This window comes from Aptenodytes patagonicus, chromosome 25, assembly GCF_965638725.1.
Source record: "Aptenodytes patagonicus chromosome 25, bAptPat1.pri.cur, whole genome shotgun sequence".
In the NCBI taxonomy this organism is placed as follows: Eukaryota; Metazoa; Chordata; class Aves; order Sphenisciformes; family Spheniscidae; genus Aptenodytes; species Aptenodytes patagonicus.
The window spans coordinates 4,865,947-4,878,428 of NC_134973.1; the positions used below are offsets into that span (position 1 = coordinate 4,865,947).

At 66.4% G+C, this 12,482-nt stretch overlaps 2 protein-coding genes across 3 annotated transcripts; both read right to left on the reverse strand.

The window, feature by feature from the left end:
• Positions 1-749: 749 nt before the first annotated feature.
• HAPLN4 (hyaluronan and proteoglycan link protein 4) lies at positions 750-5,913 on the reverse strand. Its single transcript, XM_076359401.1, has 5 exons — positions 5,876-5,913; positions 4,427-4,544; positions 3,717-4,079; positions 2,664-2,966; positions 750-1,949 (listed from the first exon to the last, which is right to left on the reverse strand). Exons 2-5 carry the CDS (start codon positions 4,542-4,544, stop codon positions 1,612-1,614), a joined length of 1,122 nt encoding a protein of 373 aa, XP_076215516.1. The 5' UTR covers positions 5,876-5,913; the 3' UTR covers positions 750-1,611.
• Positions 5,914-7,012: 1,099 nt separating this feature from the next.
• TM6SF2 (transmembrane 6 superfamily member 2) lies at positions 7,013-12,394 on the reverse strand. 2 transcript variants are annotated; one of them, XM_076359398.1, is made up of 10 exons: positions 12,297-12,394; positions 9,355-9,458; positions 9,146-9,243; positions 8,833-8,936; positions 8,626-8,708; positions 8,291-8,415; positions 8,060-8,161; positions 7,863-7,955; positions 7,666-7,785; positions 7,013-7,288 (listed from the first exon to the last, which is right to left on the reverse strand). In XM_076359398.1, exons 1-10 carry the CDS (start codon positions 12,386-12,388, stop codon positions 7,082-7,084), a joined length of 1,128 nt encoding a protein of 375 aa, XP_076215513.1. In that variant the 5' UTR covers positions 12,389-12,394; the 3' UTR covers positions 7,013-7,081. The 2 variants fall into 2 exon arrangements, with proteins under 2 accessions (XP_076215513.1, XP_076215512.1); XM_076359397.1 differs by having other exon boundaries at positions 9,355-9,461.
• Positions 12,395-12,482: the final 88 nt, after the last annotated feature.

Here is a 12,482-nt window from a genome sequence, read left to right on the forward strand (position 1 = left end):
CTCGCGGCACGAGCCGAGAGCTCATGAATCATGCCGGCGGTGGCTGCCACGTGCATTGCCGGCGGTGAGCAGCGCGGCTGTGGCTTTCCCTGCCGGCCCCAATAAGATGCAGAGATGATGATGAATTTATCAGGGTGCTGCCTGTGTTAGCCATGGGTGCAGGGGCTGCGGCTCCCACTCCAGCCGCCATCCATCAGCATGTGACAGCCACCACCTGGGGCTCCGGTGGCCCCCCGGCACTGCGTGGTCCCCACACTCCCCTCCTGGAGGTCGCGGTGGCTGGGGGTGTCAGCTCCCAGCAGCTCTTTATTTTCATCAGCACTGGAAGTCGGTGAAGGTGATGGATGGACTGTGCTCAGCTGTGCCAGGCGCGGGGGGAAGCCCCAAGCCCGCTCTGGCATGGGGGACCCCGGGGTCCCCACCTGTGCCCTGCCACCCCCGCGGTGGCTCCCGCTTGCTGCCAGCACCGCGATGCACCGAGGCGGCTCTGCTGATGCTGCTCCCTTGGATCTGGTCCCGATAAATCCAAAGAGATGCCGTCGGGATGCTACAGCTGGGATGCTCTGAACATGCCCAGCTCCAGCTGCGAGGGAGAGCACAGCAGGGCCAGGGATGCCGGGGCTCTGAATAGGGAGTGAATAGAAGATCTTTGGGGGGAGCAGCCCCGCGGCGCAGGGCAGCCCGGGGTCCCTTTGCACCCGAGATGCCCCTCAAGGGTGGCACCAGCGAAGGAGACACGAGAGCCCGGCTCAGCTCTCAAAAGCGGCCGAAGCTTTTATTTCATCTATGTCCAGCTCGCGAGCGCCAGGGCTGCAGAAAGCCTCGAGCCGGTGCTCGGCCGGGTGGGCGCAGGAGATGGTGCCCACCCAGCACCTCCCCGCTCCCGGCATCGGCCGCTTCTGCACGAAGCCAAGCACTAAGGAGCTGCCCCAGCCCTGGGCTCGTGGCGTGTGGCACTCGGCTCGCCCAGCAGTGGCCCCGTGGGGGTGGCCAGCGGTGAGTGGGTGCATGCGGGTGCTGGAGGGGCTGCAGGTGCCCCCCCCCCCAGCTGCCCATGTTGCACGAAGCCAAGCCCAGTGCCCCCGGTCCTTGCCCTGAGCCAAGGTGGGATTTCTGGGGGCAGGGGGCCCCCGTGGCAGGTCAGCCCCCCCACAGAGACCTGCCGGTCCCATGATGGCAGTTGCCCGCAGCATCTCCCAGGGGGGTTCAGTGCTGGGGACAGTGCGGAGCTGGGGACCCCGGGCACAAGGACGAGGACATCGGGGGCTCAAGCCTGCTTTGCTCCAGATGGGCCTTTAGCACATGCAATACGCTGATTGATAAGCAATAACTGCAATGAGCTGGCGAGCCGGCCCTGGATCCGAGCGCAGGCTCCTGGCTGGGCTACTGAAGTCGATCCCCTCCCGCTGCCTCAGTTTCCCCAAGCGTCACTGGGCTTTGTCCGCAGCCTGCGGCGCAGCAGCTGCACCGGCATCGCACGGGCACCTCTCCCAGTCCAACGCAGGGGCTGCCCGCAGCTCCCCGCGCCGCCGTATCCCAGGAGGCAGCGACGCCGGGGAGCCCAGCACATGGCGGAGGGTCCCCGGCCAAGTCTGGGGGTGAGGGTGAGCCTCACACATGATTGGGGTGCCCCCCACCCAGTGCCTTCTCCGGGGCAGCCTCGCCAGCCTTTTTGAAGCAATAAACCCCAAAAAGCTTGTACTTCTTGTCCGGGAAGCCCAGGTTGCGCACGCCGGGCTCCCGGCCCCCGCAGCGTGCCCGGGGGTTGACGATGGGGTAGCGGATGCTGCCGTCCTCCAGCCAGCCGGCCTCGCAGCGGTCCAGCAGCTGGATCTTCCAGGCGGCGTAGAGCTGGCCCACCTTGGCCACGGCCGCCCCGTTGTTCTTGCAGGCCTGCACCGCCTCGGCGTAGCTCAGCTTGCGGTACGTCTTCAAGAAGTAGACTTTGCCTGGGGTGGGGGGGGGGACAAAGAGGGGGCTGTCGTGGACGGGGACCCAGCTGCAGCATCCTCCATCTGGCACGGCACCGGCACCCGGCGGGGTGGGATGGGGCAGGGATGGGGCTGAGCGGTGCAAGCCCCGGGGATGCCCCTCCCCAACACTTTTTGGGGGGGGCCAGAGGGGGCAATCGGAGGGGTGGGCTCTGGGGAGCCACCGCCGTGGTGCGGGCAGATTTATGGGGGCTGCACAGCGGTGGTCGGTGATGGCTCTTCGTGGTGATTACACCCGCTATTTATCCTGCCTGCCACCATTAAATAAACATCGGCAGGGCCCCCCCGTGCAGCCCTGCCAGCCGGGAGGAATTTACACAGCCCGGGAGCCCTCCCGGCTCCCATCTGTCTTGCGTGGCCCCGGCCTCATCCATCACCCGTCCCGTTTGCTGCTGCAATTACCTTGTCCCCTGCTCCTGCCCGGGGAAGATGGATCTTGCTAAAACCGGGTGCCCCAGCCCCAAAAGTGATGGGGCGGGATCCTGGTCCTTGCTGGGGGTCCTCAGGACCAAACACCCTCTTGATGTGCCAGGGAGCCCAGGGAAGGCAGATGCAGCCGCATCCTTCTCTTGCCCAGGGCTGAGCACCTTCCCAGACTGTCGTGGGGACCCCACCCCCAGCCAAAACCAGGATCTAGGTGCTCTGTGCCTCAGTTTCCCCCCCTGCCGTTACCGTTGAGGTTGGAGGTGAAGCAGAAGGCGTCGTAGTGCTCGCTCTCCTTGTGCCGATAGCCGTAGTTGCGTACCCCCACCGGCGTGTCCTTGCGGCCGCACTCCTCCCGTGGCCGGGAGATGGGGTACTGCACCGAGCCGTCCTCCAGCCAGCCGGCGTTGCACCAGTCCATGCCCTCCAGCCAGGCCTGGTGCAGCTGGTCGTGTGAGGCCAGGATGCCGTCCTGCTCCAGGCACGCCTGCTGCGCCTCGTGGAAGTTCAGGGTGTAGCGACCCAGGCGTGGGTGGTAGGGGAAGATCACGCCTGAGGGTACAGAGAGGAGGGCTGGGGTGTGGGGGGTCTCCCCCGCCTTATTTTGCAGCTGCACCCAACGAACGGGGTCGTTGCATCAGCACAAGGCACCAGGAGCCGGTGGGGAATGGGATCCGTTGTAAAGCCCAGTGAAGATGAGCTGCCATCGTCTCTGCTCGGGGAGTTTGGGTGCTCCAGGCTTTGTTCAGTAACCCCAAAGTCCCTCCACCCTGTGACCGCAGGGACCCCCGCGGCACCCCCGGGCTCCAGGGGCTGCTGCTCTGGGACCTGGGGACATTGGTGGTACCATGTGGGGTCTTAGCCGAGCCCCGGTGTCCCTGGAGCTAGCCCATACTGGCCCGAGCCACGTGGCTGTGCCTCCCGAGCCCCCAAAAAAGGGTTTTCCCCCTTTCACGGCATCCCCAGCCACAGCAGCTCATCCCGGTGGGCTTGGAGCCGCGCACGGCACCAATGCTGCTGCCACATCCCGGTCCTCCCCGGTGCTTTACGAGGCCGTGCTGCTATCTATCTCCAGCGTTTATTAGCTGCCAGCGTGTAAACCTGGAGCAACAATAAAAGCCAATAACAGAGGCAATAAACCACGGCACACGCCAGGAAAAACAACAGGCCGTAAAGCAGGACCGAGCCCAGCTCGGGGACGCGGCACCAGGAACCACGTCCTGGCCATCCCGCGTGGGACACGGGGACACCCGGGGTCCTCCCCGTCCCCATCCCTCCTCCCCGCCGTAGCCGTGCCGCTACCTTCGAGGTCCAGCTTGACCATGCCGGTGTCGTCCTCGAGCTCGTTGGTGACTTCGCACTCGTAGCGGCCGTAGTCTTGCAGGGTGACGTTGCGGATGATGAGCGAGGCGTCGCCGAAGCCATCCTCCTGCAGAGCCGTGCGGCCGCGGTAGCTGCCGAACGCCCGCCGCGCCTTCCCCAGCGCCACGAAGACATCCACGAAGGCCATCGGCTCCGTCACCTTGGTCCACTTGAGGCGGATCTCGGCCGGGTCGTGGGCGGACACGTCGTAGTGGTACCGGCAGGGCAGGATGATGGTGCCGCCCCGGTGCGTCACCACCTTCCCCGGGGCCGTTTGCACAACCACGGCCCCACTGTCACCCTCTGCAAGGGACACCGAGCTCAGGGGAGTCCCTGTCCCGAAGCCTGCCCCTGCCTTCATCCCAGGCAGTGCTGGCACATGGGCAGGACCCACAGCGGGGACAAGGCAGGCTGGGGGCGTGGGGACCACCTTTGGGGGGGAATTTCCCTCTTTTGGGGTCTTTGGAAACCCCAAGGAGGGTTGGGCAGCTCCCAGCCAAGGCAGGGGGGACACAATGGGTGCCCCAGAGACCCTGATCACGCTTTAATGGATATTAAACCCAACAGCCTGACAGCTGCAGGACAGCTCCCCCTGTCCCATCCCGGGGGTCCAGCCCACATCCCCACTGTGGACCCCCGTCCCCACTCACCCATGACATGGACCACCTTCTTCCGTCCCCGGGTGCTGAGCAGCGTGTCAGAGGCGAGGACACCGGCGAGGAGCAGCAGAGCTGCTGGGCCAGCGGCCCAGGGGCCTCGGGGACGCATCTGGGGGGAGAGCAGAGCCCCTTAGCACCCACCGGCCCCCCAGGGAGGAGAGCGGTGGAGGGGAGGTCTGTGAGCAAACCCACGCTCTGCCTGACCCCCGGCAGCGATGCTGGTCCCCAACCCGCACCCCGTGGGGGCTGTGCCAGCCAGGGGAAGGGGATGCCGTCACCCGCCGACACCCCTCATGGGGAAGCCCCCCACTCCATCTCCCACCTCACCCACCCCAAGCAGAGGGGGGGGGGGTGACCGGCAGCGCTGGGTCACTCATTGCCCCCCCCCCCCCCCGACCACCCCAGGCTTGCGGGGACCCCCGCGCCCCCCGGCCTGCGCCGGCGCTGAACTCCGATTCACCCGCTCAGTTACAGCCGGGATGAATATTTCATGGCAGACGCTCTGGGCCGGATCTCTTGAGTTATTTATGTCAGCGCTGGCACATCTGGAAACTGAACTGATGGCGCGGGAGTGGGCTGCGGCTGCCGGAGCCCCCCTGGAGCCCCACGGCTGCCTGCCCCGTGCCGCGTCCCCCCTTCCCCGGGGACAGCTGGGGGGAAACGTGTGTCGGAGCCCCCCTGCAACCCAGGGGCTGCAATCCCCTCTGAGCCCCGTGTCCTCAGCGATGTCCCAGATCCCAGCCCAGGCTGTCTGTGCGGGTCCCCCACCGTGGGAATGAGACCCCCGTGGGGCTGGGGAAGGGGAGTCAGGGCTTGGCTGTGGGGCAGGGGGACCAGGGCTGCCCCTCTGAGGGTCCCGGTACCCGGTCGGGGGACAAGGGGTCCAGGGCTGCCCTGCTGCAGTTCCCTGTGCGCAGTCGGGGGCAGGGGGAGCAGGGCAGACCCCCCCCGGGGGTCCCGGTGCCCGGTCGGGCGAGGCAGCCCCCCCCCGGGGGTCCCGGTGCCCAGTCGGGGGGCAGAGGGACCAGGGCAGCCCCCCCGGGAGTCCCGGTGCCCGGTCGGGCGAGGCAGCCCTCCCCGAGGATCCCAGTGCCTGGTCGGGGGACAGAGGGACCGGGGCAGCCCCCCCAGGGGTCCCGGTGCCCGGTCGGGGGCAGGGGGAGCTGAGCAGCCCCGGCTCTCCCCCGCCGGCGGCCCCGGGGCCGGTGCGGTGTTGCAGTGCGGGGCACTGCGGCGGCAGCCCCGGGGCTGAGGGACGCCGGTGCCCGGGAGCGGGCAGTGCAGCGCGGGGGGGGGGGAACCGGCCCGGCCGCCGCCGCCCCCGCTCCCGCCCCGCCGGGAGCAGACCCCGACCGGGCTGCCGGTACCGGGGGTCCCGTCCCGGCTCCCCGCGGCCCCACCGCAGCGAACGGAGCCGCCGCCGCAGCCTCCCGCACTCACCGTGTCTCCGCGGGCGCCGGTGCCGGCCCGCGGGAGGGGCCCGGCCGCAGGAGCGCTCCGGTGCCGCCGGTGCTGCCGGTGCGGCTCCGCGCAGGGGGCGGCACCGGGAGCTCAGCTCGGCCCGGCCCTGCCCCGGCTCCCGGCGCTGCGCAGGGCCGCCGGCTCGCCAAGGTCACCGGCCCGCCCGGTACCGGCACCGGCCCCCCGGTACGCCCGGTGCTGCCGGTAAGCCCGGCCCGGGCTGCGGGCGGGGAACCCGCGGGGTAAAAGAAGTTTTGCTGGGTAAATTCCCCCCAGCCCCTGCAAGGGCAGCCCCAAGCCACCGCCAGCACCCCCACCCGTGTGCACCCCCCACCCGTGTGCACCCCCTCACCCCTGTGCACCCCCCCACCCGTGTGCACCCCCTCACCCCTGTGCACCCCCTCACCCCTGTGCACCCCCCCACCCCTGTGCATACCCTGCTGACACATGTGTGCACCCACCCACCCATGTGCACACCCCCCCACACACACGCTCGCACACCCCTGCCCACCCTGGCACACGCACGGGCACCCCTTCCCCCGGCTCCCCCCTCCCAGCCCCGGGCTGAGCTGCAGCAAGGGCAGGCAAGGGCAGCGCAGGCAGCAGGAGACCCCCACAGCCCCTGCGCCCCAAAAGGGCAGAGGGGGCAAAGTCAGGCAGCTCCTCCCGGCCCCGGCACCAGGCAGAGGGTGGCAACCGGCAGGGCCCCGGCAGATGATGTGGGGGCACGGTGCGGTGCTTCGGCCGCTGGCATGGGGTGACATCCCCGGCCAGAGCACAGACAAGGGTTCAGAAGCCGTACCCTCGCTCCTTTATTTTGTAAACAGTGTTTTCCCGGCACAGTCCCCTCTCCTGCATCTTTCTGGCGTGGCCGGGAGCACCGGGATGGGACAGGGCCCCCACGGCCCCCAGGGACCTGCTGGGAGGGGAGCCCGGCTCCCACAGCCCCTGGCCAGCAAGACCCCCCGAGCCTGGGCAAGGGCAGGGCCGTAGCTGCAGCGATGCCCCCCACAGAGCGCCCCGGGGTCCACCCAGCGCACCCCACAGCGTTAGGGGACACGGGGGGGGACCGGAGCATCCCTGGGGACACCTCTGCCAGCCAGGTCGCACCGCAGGCTGCTCCGGCTGCTCTTGCAGCGGGGAGAGGGGAGACGGGCAGCAGCCCCCCGGGGCGGGCAGGACACGTCACTGGTGCTTCTTGCCCACGTGCAGGCTGGCAGGAGTGGCGGGCAGGAAGAAGGCAGGGCAGCGCAGGCAGCGGTAGGCCAGGAGCTGGGGGCCCAGCGCGTAGAGGACGTTGGTGAGGAGGAAGCTCCACCAGACATCTTCAGGGGTCTGGTAGGGGAAGGGCGTGCGGGCGTGCAGCGAGGAACCCAGGTGGGAGAACTGAGCCTGGGGACACAGGGCAGGGGGTGACACCGGGGGGTCCGGCAGCAGCGGGCTGGCCCGGTGCAGCCTACCTGGCACCAAAGGGTGTTTCACAGGAGCACACCCAGCGCGTCCTATCTATAGACCTGCGGGCTCGCTCCAGCCTATTTCTGTCAAACTAATCCCTGGCTCCATTAAGATCCACCGAGGCCAAAGTAATTATCAGGCAGCGGCGGTGGGAACTGCTCCACATGCAGCTGCGGGTACGGATCTGTCCCCCCAGGCTCAGCCCCGACTCCCCACTTGCTCTCTCCTGGCTAGGACCAAAACCCAGCCCGGGGGTCCCGCTGTCCTCCCCCCACACCCGGCAGCCGGGGGAAGGACGATGGGGCAGCCCTCACCTGCGCGATAGCGCCGGCAAACACCAGGCTCCAGTCGGGCAGCCAGGAGCAGCCGGGCAGCACCAGCCCGTAGATGCAGAGGCAGAAGAAGGGGAGGACGTAGAACATGTAGATCAGCATCTGGGGGGGACGCAGAGAGGGTCACCCTGTCCCTGGCAGCACGGGGAGGGCTCCAGCCCCAGCTCGACCCCACTCACCTGCACTTTGGGGTAGGCGACGGGGTCGCGCAGGTACGGCTCGTGCTGGTAGATGTACTCGAAGCACGAATCGGCGGGACAGTCCAAAACCACCTGGGGATGCAGAGAGTGAAGGGGAGGTGGGCGCGGGGCAGATGCACCCACCCCGGGACCCCCGCAGCCCCTCCGGGACCCCCGTGCAGGGACCCAGCACTCACCATCCCCCTGAAGAAGGTGAACGCGGCGGTGAGGAGCAGGACGAGGACCAGCCCCATGTCCTGGGGCCGCTGGTACAGGTGCTTGCGTTGCTCCTCTGCAACCTGGGAGAGGGAAAACACCTTATTTTTGGTTCCGCGCCCTGTGGTCCAGCACCGGGAGGGGGATAAGGCTGACGGCTCCCGGTGCAGCTCCCCGCAGAGCCCCTGCCCTGGCTCAGGCTCCCATCTCACCTTCTCAGGGCTGAGGCACGGCAGGGCCTTGGGTTGCTGGAAGAGCCTCACCCCAGCCCAGATGGGGATGAGGACGTAGGGCAGGTTGAGCAGGAAGGCAGGGCTGAGGTCGGAGCTGTATTTCCCTGGGGAAGGAGAGCACGTGGTAGGCACGGCGGGGCGCTCGGCGCCCAGTATCGATACCTGCCGCTTGCCCCCAGGTCAGCACCTTCCTCCTCTGCCCGCGGGGCAAGGGCCTGGGAGCAAACCCGCCGGACAGACGGGGGGATGGAGGCAGCCTGGAGGGATCAGCAAGGGCTGGACGTGGAGCTGAGCCCCGCTCCGCACCCGCGTACCTATCAGGTTCCCAAGCAGGAAGACAACGATGCTCATCATCAGAGAGCCCAGCCAGAAGAGACCCAGGTTCCTGTAGCTCTTTCTGCAGAGACAGCCGGGATCAGACACCCCCGCCAGGCTCAGAGCTCCCCTCCTCACAAAATATGGGACCCTCCCGCCCCCACAAGCCCCTCCAAGCTCGCTTCCCCGCCGCTGTCTCTGCTCACCTCTGGCCGATGGCCGCGATCATGGCGAGGTAGAGCCCGTAGTGGATGATGCCGTCCCAGTAACAGATCATGATGCCGTGTGCCGTGCGCAGGTAGGGCTCGCCCTGCCCGTTTGAGGACAGCGGATCATACAGGGTGGGGGCAGGCGCCTTCCCACACCCCCTCCCCATGCACAGGACTGCTCCGTGCATGGTGCCTCCGCGGCAGGAGCAGCTTTGGGAGCAGGAGCAGCATCCATGCTTGACCCGGGTGCACAGGGCTGCTCGTTGCACGGCCAGGGTGCGCGAGAGCCTGAGGTGGGGTGAGGTGGTACCTCTCTGACGTAGACCTCCACGAAGCCAGAAATGTAGCCATCCTCCTCCAGCGAGATGATCAGGTCGACAACGGAGGTGAAGGAGAACACCACAAACACTGCGGGAGAGCGAGCCAGCTCTGAGCGGGGCCCACGGCTCTCCCCACATCCCAGATATCCGCTCCCTGCCCCGGCACGGGATCAGTCCCCACACCCCAGGGGGTACTCACCGCAGAAAAGGGGGTCCTGGAAGTGGCTCCCTCCGCTTACAAAGAAGATGATGGAGATGAGACCGGCGAGCACCAGCACCCCCGTCAGCATCAGCACCAGCGGGCTGCTGCAGAACAGGGGGACGGGTTCAAGCACCCCGGGCACAGCCAGGGGGTGAAGCCCCGTTTCCCCCGGTCCGGGTGAAACACCCTTTGCCCCCGCCGATTTTGACAGGTCTCCACCAAAGCAGGGGGAACGGCAGGATCAGACCCCGCACCCCCGGCACAGGTAGGGTCCCACGGTGGCACAGGGTGCTGCCCGTCCTCAGCGGAGGGTGGGGGAACGGCTTCTCCAGGGTCTGAAATAACCCCGGGGAGGCAAAGCCCGGAGGAAGGCTGGGTCTGACACCCAGGCATGGACAGGGAAGGGGCTGCCTTGCCAAGGCTCCTGTGCCAGGGCAGGGGAGAAGCCCCAGCGTGGCCAACCCTCTCCCTCTCCAGGCTGTGGCGATGGGCCAGTGTTATAAAAGGCCAGGGAAAGCAAATCGGTAACGAGGAGACAGATACTGAAAACGTGTCCTAAGAGAGTGAAGTTGTAGGGAAATCTGTCCTGAGCTTGCTGCATCCCCTCCAAGAAGCTCTTGCATCAGCTGGAAAAGCTACAGCTCTGGTCTAGCCAATACTTCTGCTAGGAAACACGGAAAACATTACGGTCTTTTTCACTCAAGCCTTTAACCCTGTTACCAAAGAAAAAGAAAAGGTAAAGTCGTGGCTGACTGTCTGCAGACACCGGTGTTAATAGTTTATCCTGGAGAAACACCCAATTACCAGCCCGAGCGCTCCTCGGCGCAGCACGGCGGACGTGCCGACTGGGGACAAAAGGCCAGCCGTCCCCCCGCCCCAGGGTCACCCGGCTGAGAACAGCTCAGGTCTCATTTATAGGAGGCTGCGACAACACCCGGCTCGTGTTTGCCTTGTGCAGGCGGAATTGCTCTTCCGCGGACAGGGACAGCGGCCGGGGAGCGCGGGACCCCACGCCCAGGGACAGGACGGGCGTCACAGCAGCACTGAGCGAGGCTGAGCTTGTCCTCCCCGCGTGCCCCAAGCATCCAAACCGACACAGATGCTCTCGAAAAAAAGTCAAAACAATCAAATAATTGAAGTGTCACCACCTAAGTGCATTATTACTAGTGTATAATTAATTACTACACAACTAATTACTCCCACAGAATGATTAATTCAAAATTCAAATACAGATGCTGCGGCGGAGTAGCACAACGCCGGGCTCCTCCGGTCACCGTAAGATGTGACCGTGTGTGTGATGGGGCTCAAAATGCGTGCTGGCACCGGGGCCACCCCACACACGTACCAGCACCTTGGGGTGCCGCGCTCAGGGCACCCAGCTCACCCTGCCAGGCTGAGGGGCTTCGAGGCCACCATCGCTCGTCCCGCAGCAGGGACTAATTAAGAAACAGGGGGACGTGCCCCCTCCACATCCTCCCGCGACGCCTGGGCAGGAGAATAATATTGTTACGGGCTTCAGTTTGGGGGCCAGGCTGGAGGGGTCAGGGCTCCCCACAGCTACAGATGGTTTTCACCCGGTGCTGTGTCGAGCAGGAGGGCTGCAGATTTCATAGCGATGGATCCCGGAGATCTGGGCTGCGACAGTGCGGCGCCACGCGGGATGGAAGGGAAAGAGGAGACTGGAAAGACGGGAATGAAAACTGGGAGATCTTTAAGTGAAGTTTATCAGGTGGGCAGGAAAGCCCCGGCTCTGCGATTAAGAGAAGTTTGGCTAAAACCCCTTTCTGCTGGTAAAGCAAAAGCAGAAATTAGCGATAAAAAGAAATGTGGCGAATGGGAAAAGGAGGGTGAAGGGGGCCTGGCGGGAATGAAAGGATAGAAAGTGCAGTAAAGTGAGGAGAGAACACAAGGGAAAACCCCATAGCTGGCAGGTCCTGGGGCGTGAGACTGGAAATAAGAGAAAAGAAACCGGCCGGAGTGTGGTTTTACATAGAAGAGAAATAAAGCACGTAAGGAAGCGGTGGGGCTCTGGCCAGCTCACCAGGGAGCTGACCCTGGCTGGCGGCTGGTACCAAACCCCCCGACGCGAGGGTGCCGGCCGGCCGGGGGTGTGCTGAGCAGCCAGAACGCGGCTGGGTTGGGGCATCACGGGGGTGTCGCTCAGCAGTAAAACCGAAAGCGGGGCTGTTATCAGGCAGCGTGACGGTGGCGATGACGAGGCCGGCGCGGAGGGGTGGCATCGGCCACGCTGAGACACGCCAGCGGTCAAGTTGCCAGGGGGGGTCTCTCTGGGAGGGGGAGATGGGGCTTGGAGGGGTCCCCAGCGTCCGGGGAGGCACGGCTGCGTATGGAGGGGACACCCAGTGTCGGGGGTCCTGTCCCTCTGGCCCAGGGGGGCTGTGCTGGGGCCAGGTGGCTGGAGAGGATGCTCATAAATCAGGGAGGCGCTGAGCACCCTAATCCCCGGGGGATTTGGGCTGTAGGCGAGCCCCGTTACGCTCCGCGTTGTGCAATGAGCCCGAGCAAACCCTGCTGCACGTCTATTCACTGACAGTGGGATTTAAAAGTCATAAAGGCAGCCATGAACCACGTCGGCAAAGTCCCAGTCTGCAGCGGCCTTTCTGTGGGCTCAGCCGGGGCAGGACCGAGCCCCCTGCCCCGGGCTGGACCGTGCCGCTCCCCCTAGCCCCAGGAGGGACCCAGCACCCTGTCCTGGACACCGCTCCCCCCTCTCCGGGTCCGGATGGGACCCAGTGGCCCATCCTGGGTGGGATGGCTCCTTGGACGGAGCCTTGCCCTGGGCCGGACTGGATGCTCCCCCCCCCCAGACCCAGACCGGACCCAGCATCCAGGACCAGCGGAGGACAGGACCCAGCACCCTGCCCCGAGCCGGACCGCAGCGTCCCGGCCCCCGAGCTTCCTCCCGGGTCCGCACTCACTCTGCCAGGGCGGTCGCAGCATTGATGCCGAAGGCCACGGGGATGGCGAGCAGGGAAGGGGTGAGCGCGCCCGGCGTGGCGGGGAGCTGCATCCCCAGCCCGGCCGCCGCCGCCGCCGCCACCGGAGCCCGTGGACTTTGGCCCCGGCAAACGGGCAGCGCCCTTAAAGCGCCAGAACCGACCGGG

Excerpts from the sequence above, each read along its gene's own strand:
- HAPLN4 (XM_076359401.1), bottom strand. The coding sequence starts at position 4,544 with ATGCGTCCCCGAGGCCCCTGGGCCGCTGGCCCAGCAGCTCTGCTGCTC. Across the intron at positions 4,080-4,426 it reads GAAGGTGGTCCATGTCATGG|AGGGTGACAGTGGGGCCGTG; the intron begins GTGAGTGGGGAC and ends TGTCCCTTGCAG. Across the intron at positions 1,950-2,663 it reads CTTCACCTCCAACCTCAACG|GCAAAGTCTACTTCTTGAAG; the intron begins GTAACGGCAGGG and ends CCCCCACCCCAG.
- TM6SF2 (XM_076359397.1), bottom strand. The coding sequence starts at position 12,388 with ATGCAGCTCCCCGCCACGCCGGGCGCGCTCACCCCTTCCCTGCTCGCC. Across the intron at positions 7,956-8,059 it reads TCACCTTCTTCAGGGGGATG|GTGGTTTTGGACTGTCCCGC; the intron begins GTGAGTGCTGGG and ends CTGCATCCCCAG. Across the intron at positions 7,786-7,862 it reads TCGCCTACCCCAAAGTGCAG|ATGCTGATCTACATGTTCTA; the intron begins GTGAGTGGGGTC and ends CGTCCCCCCCAG.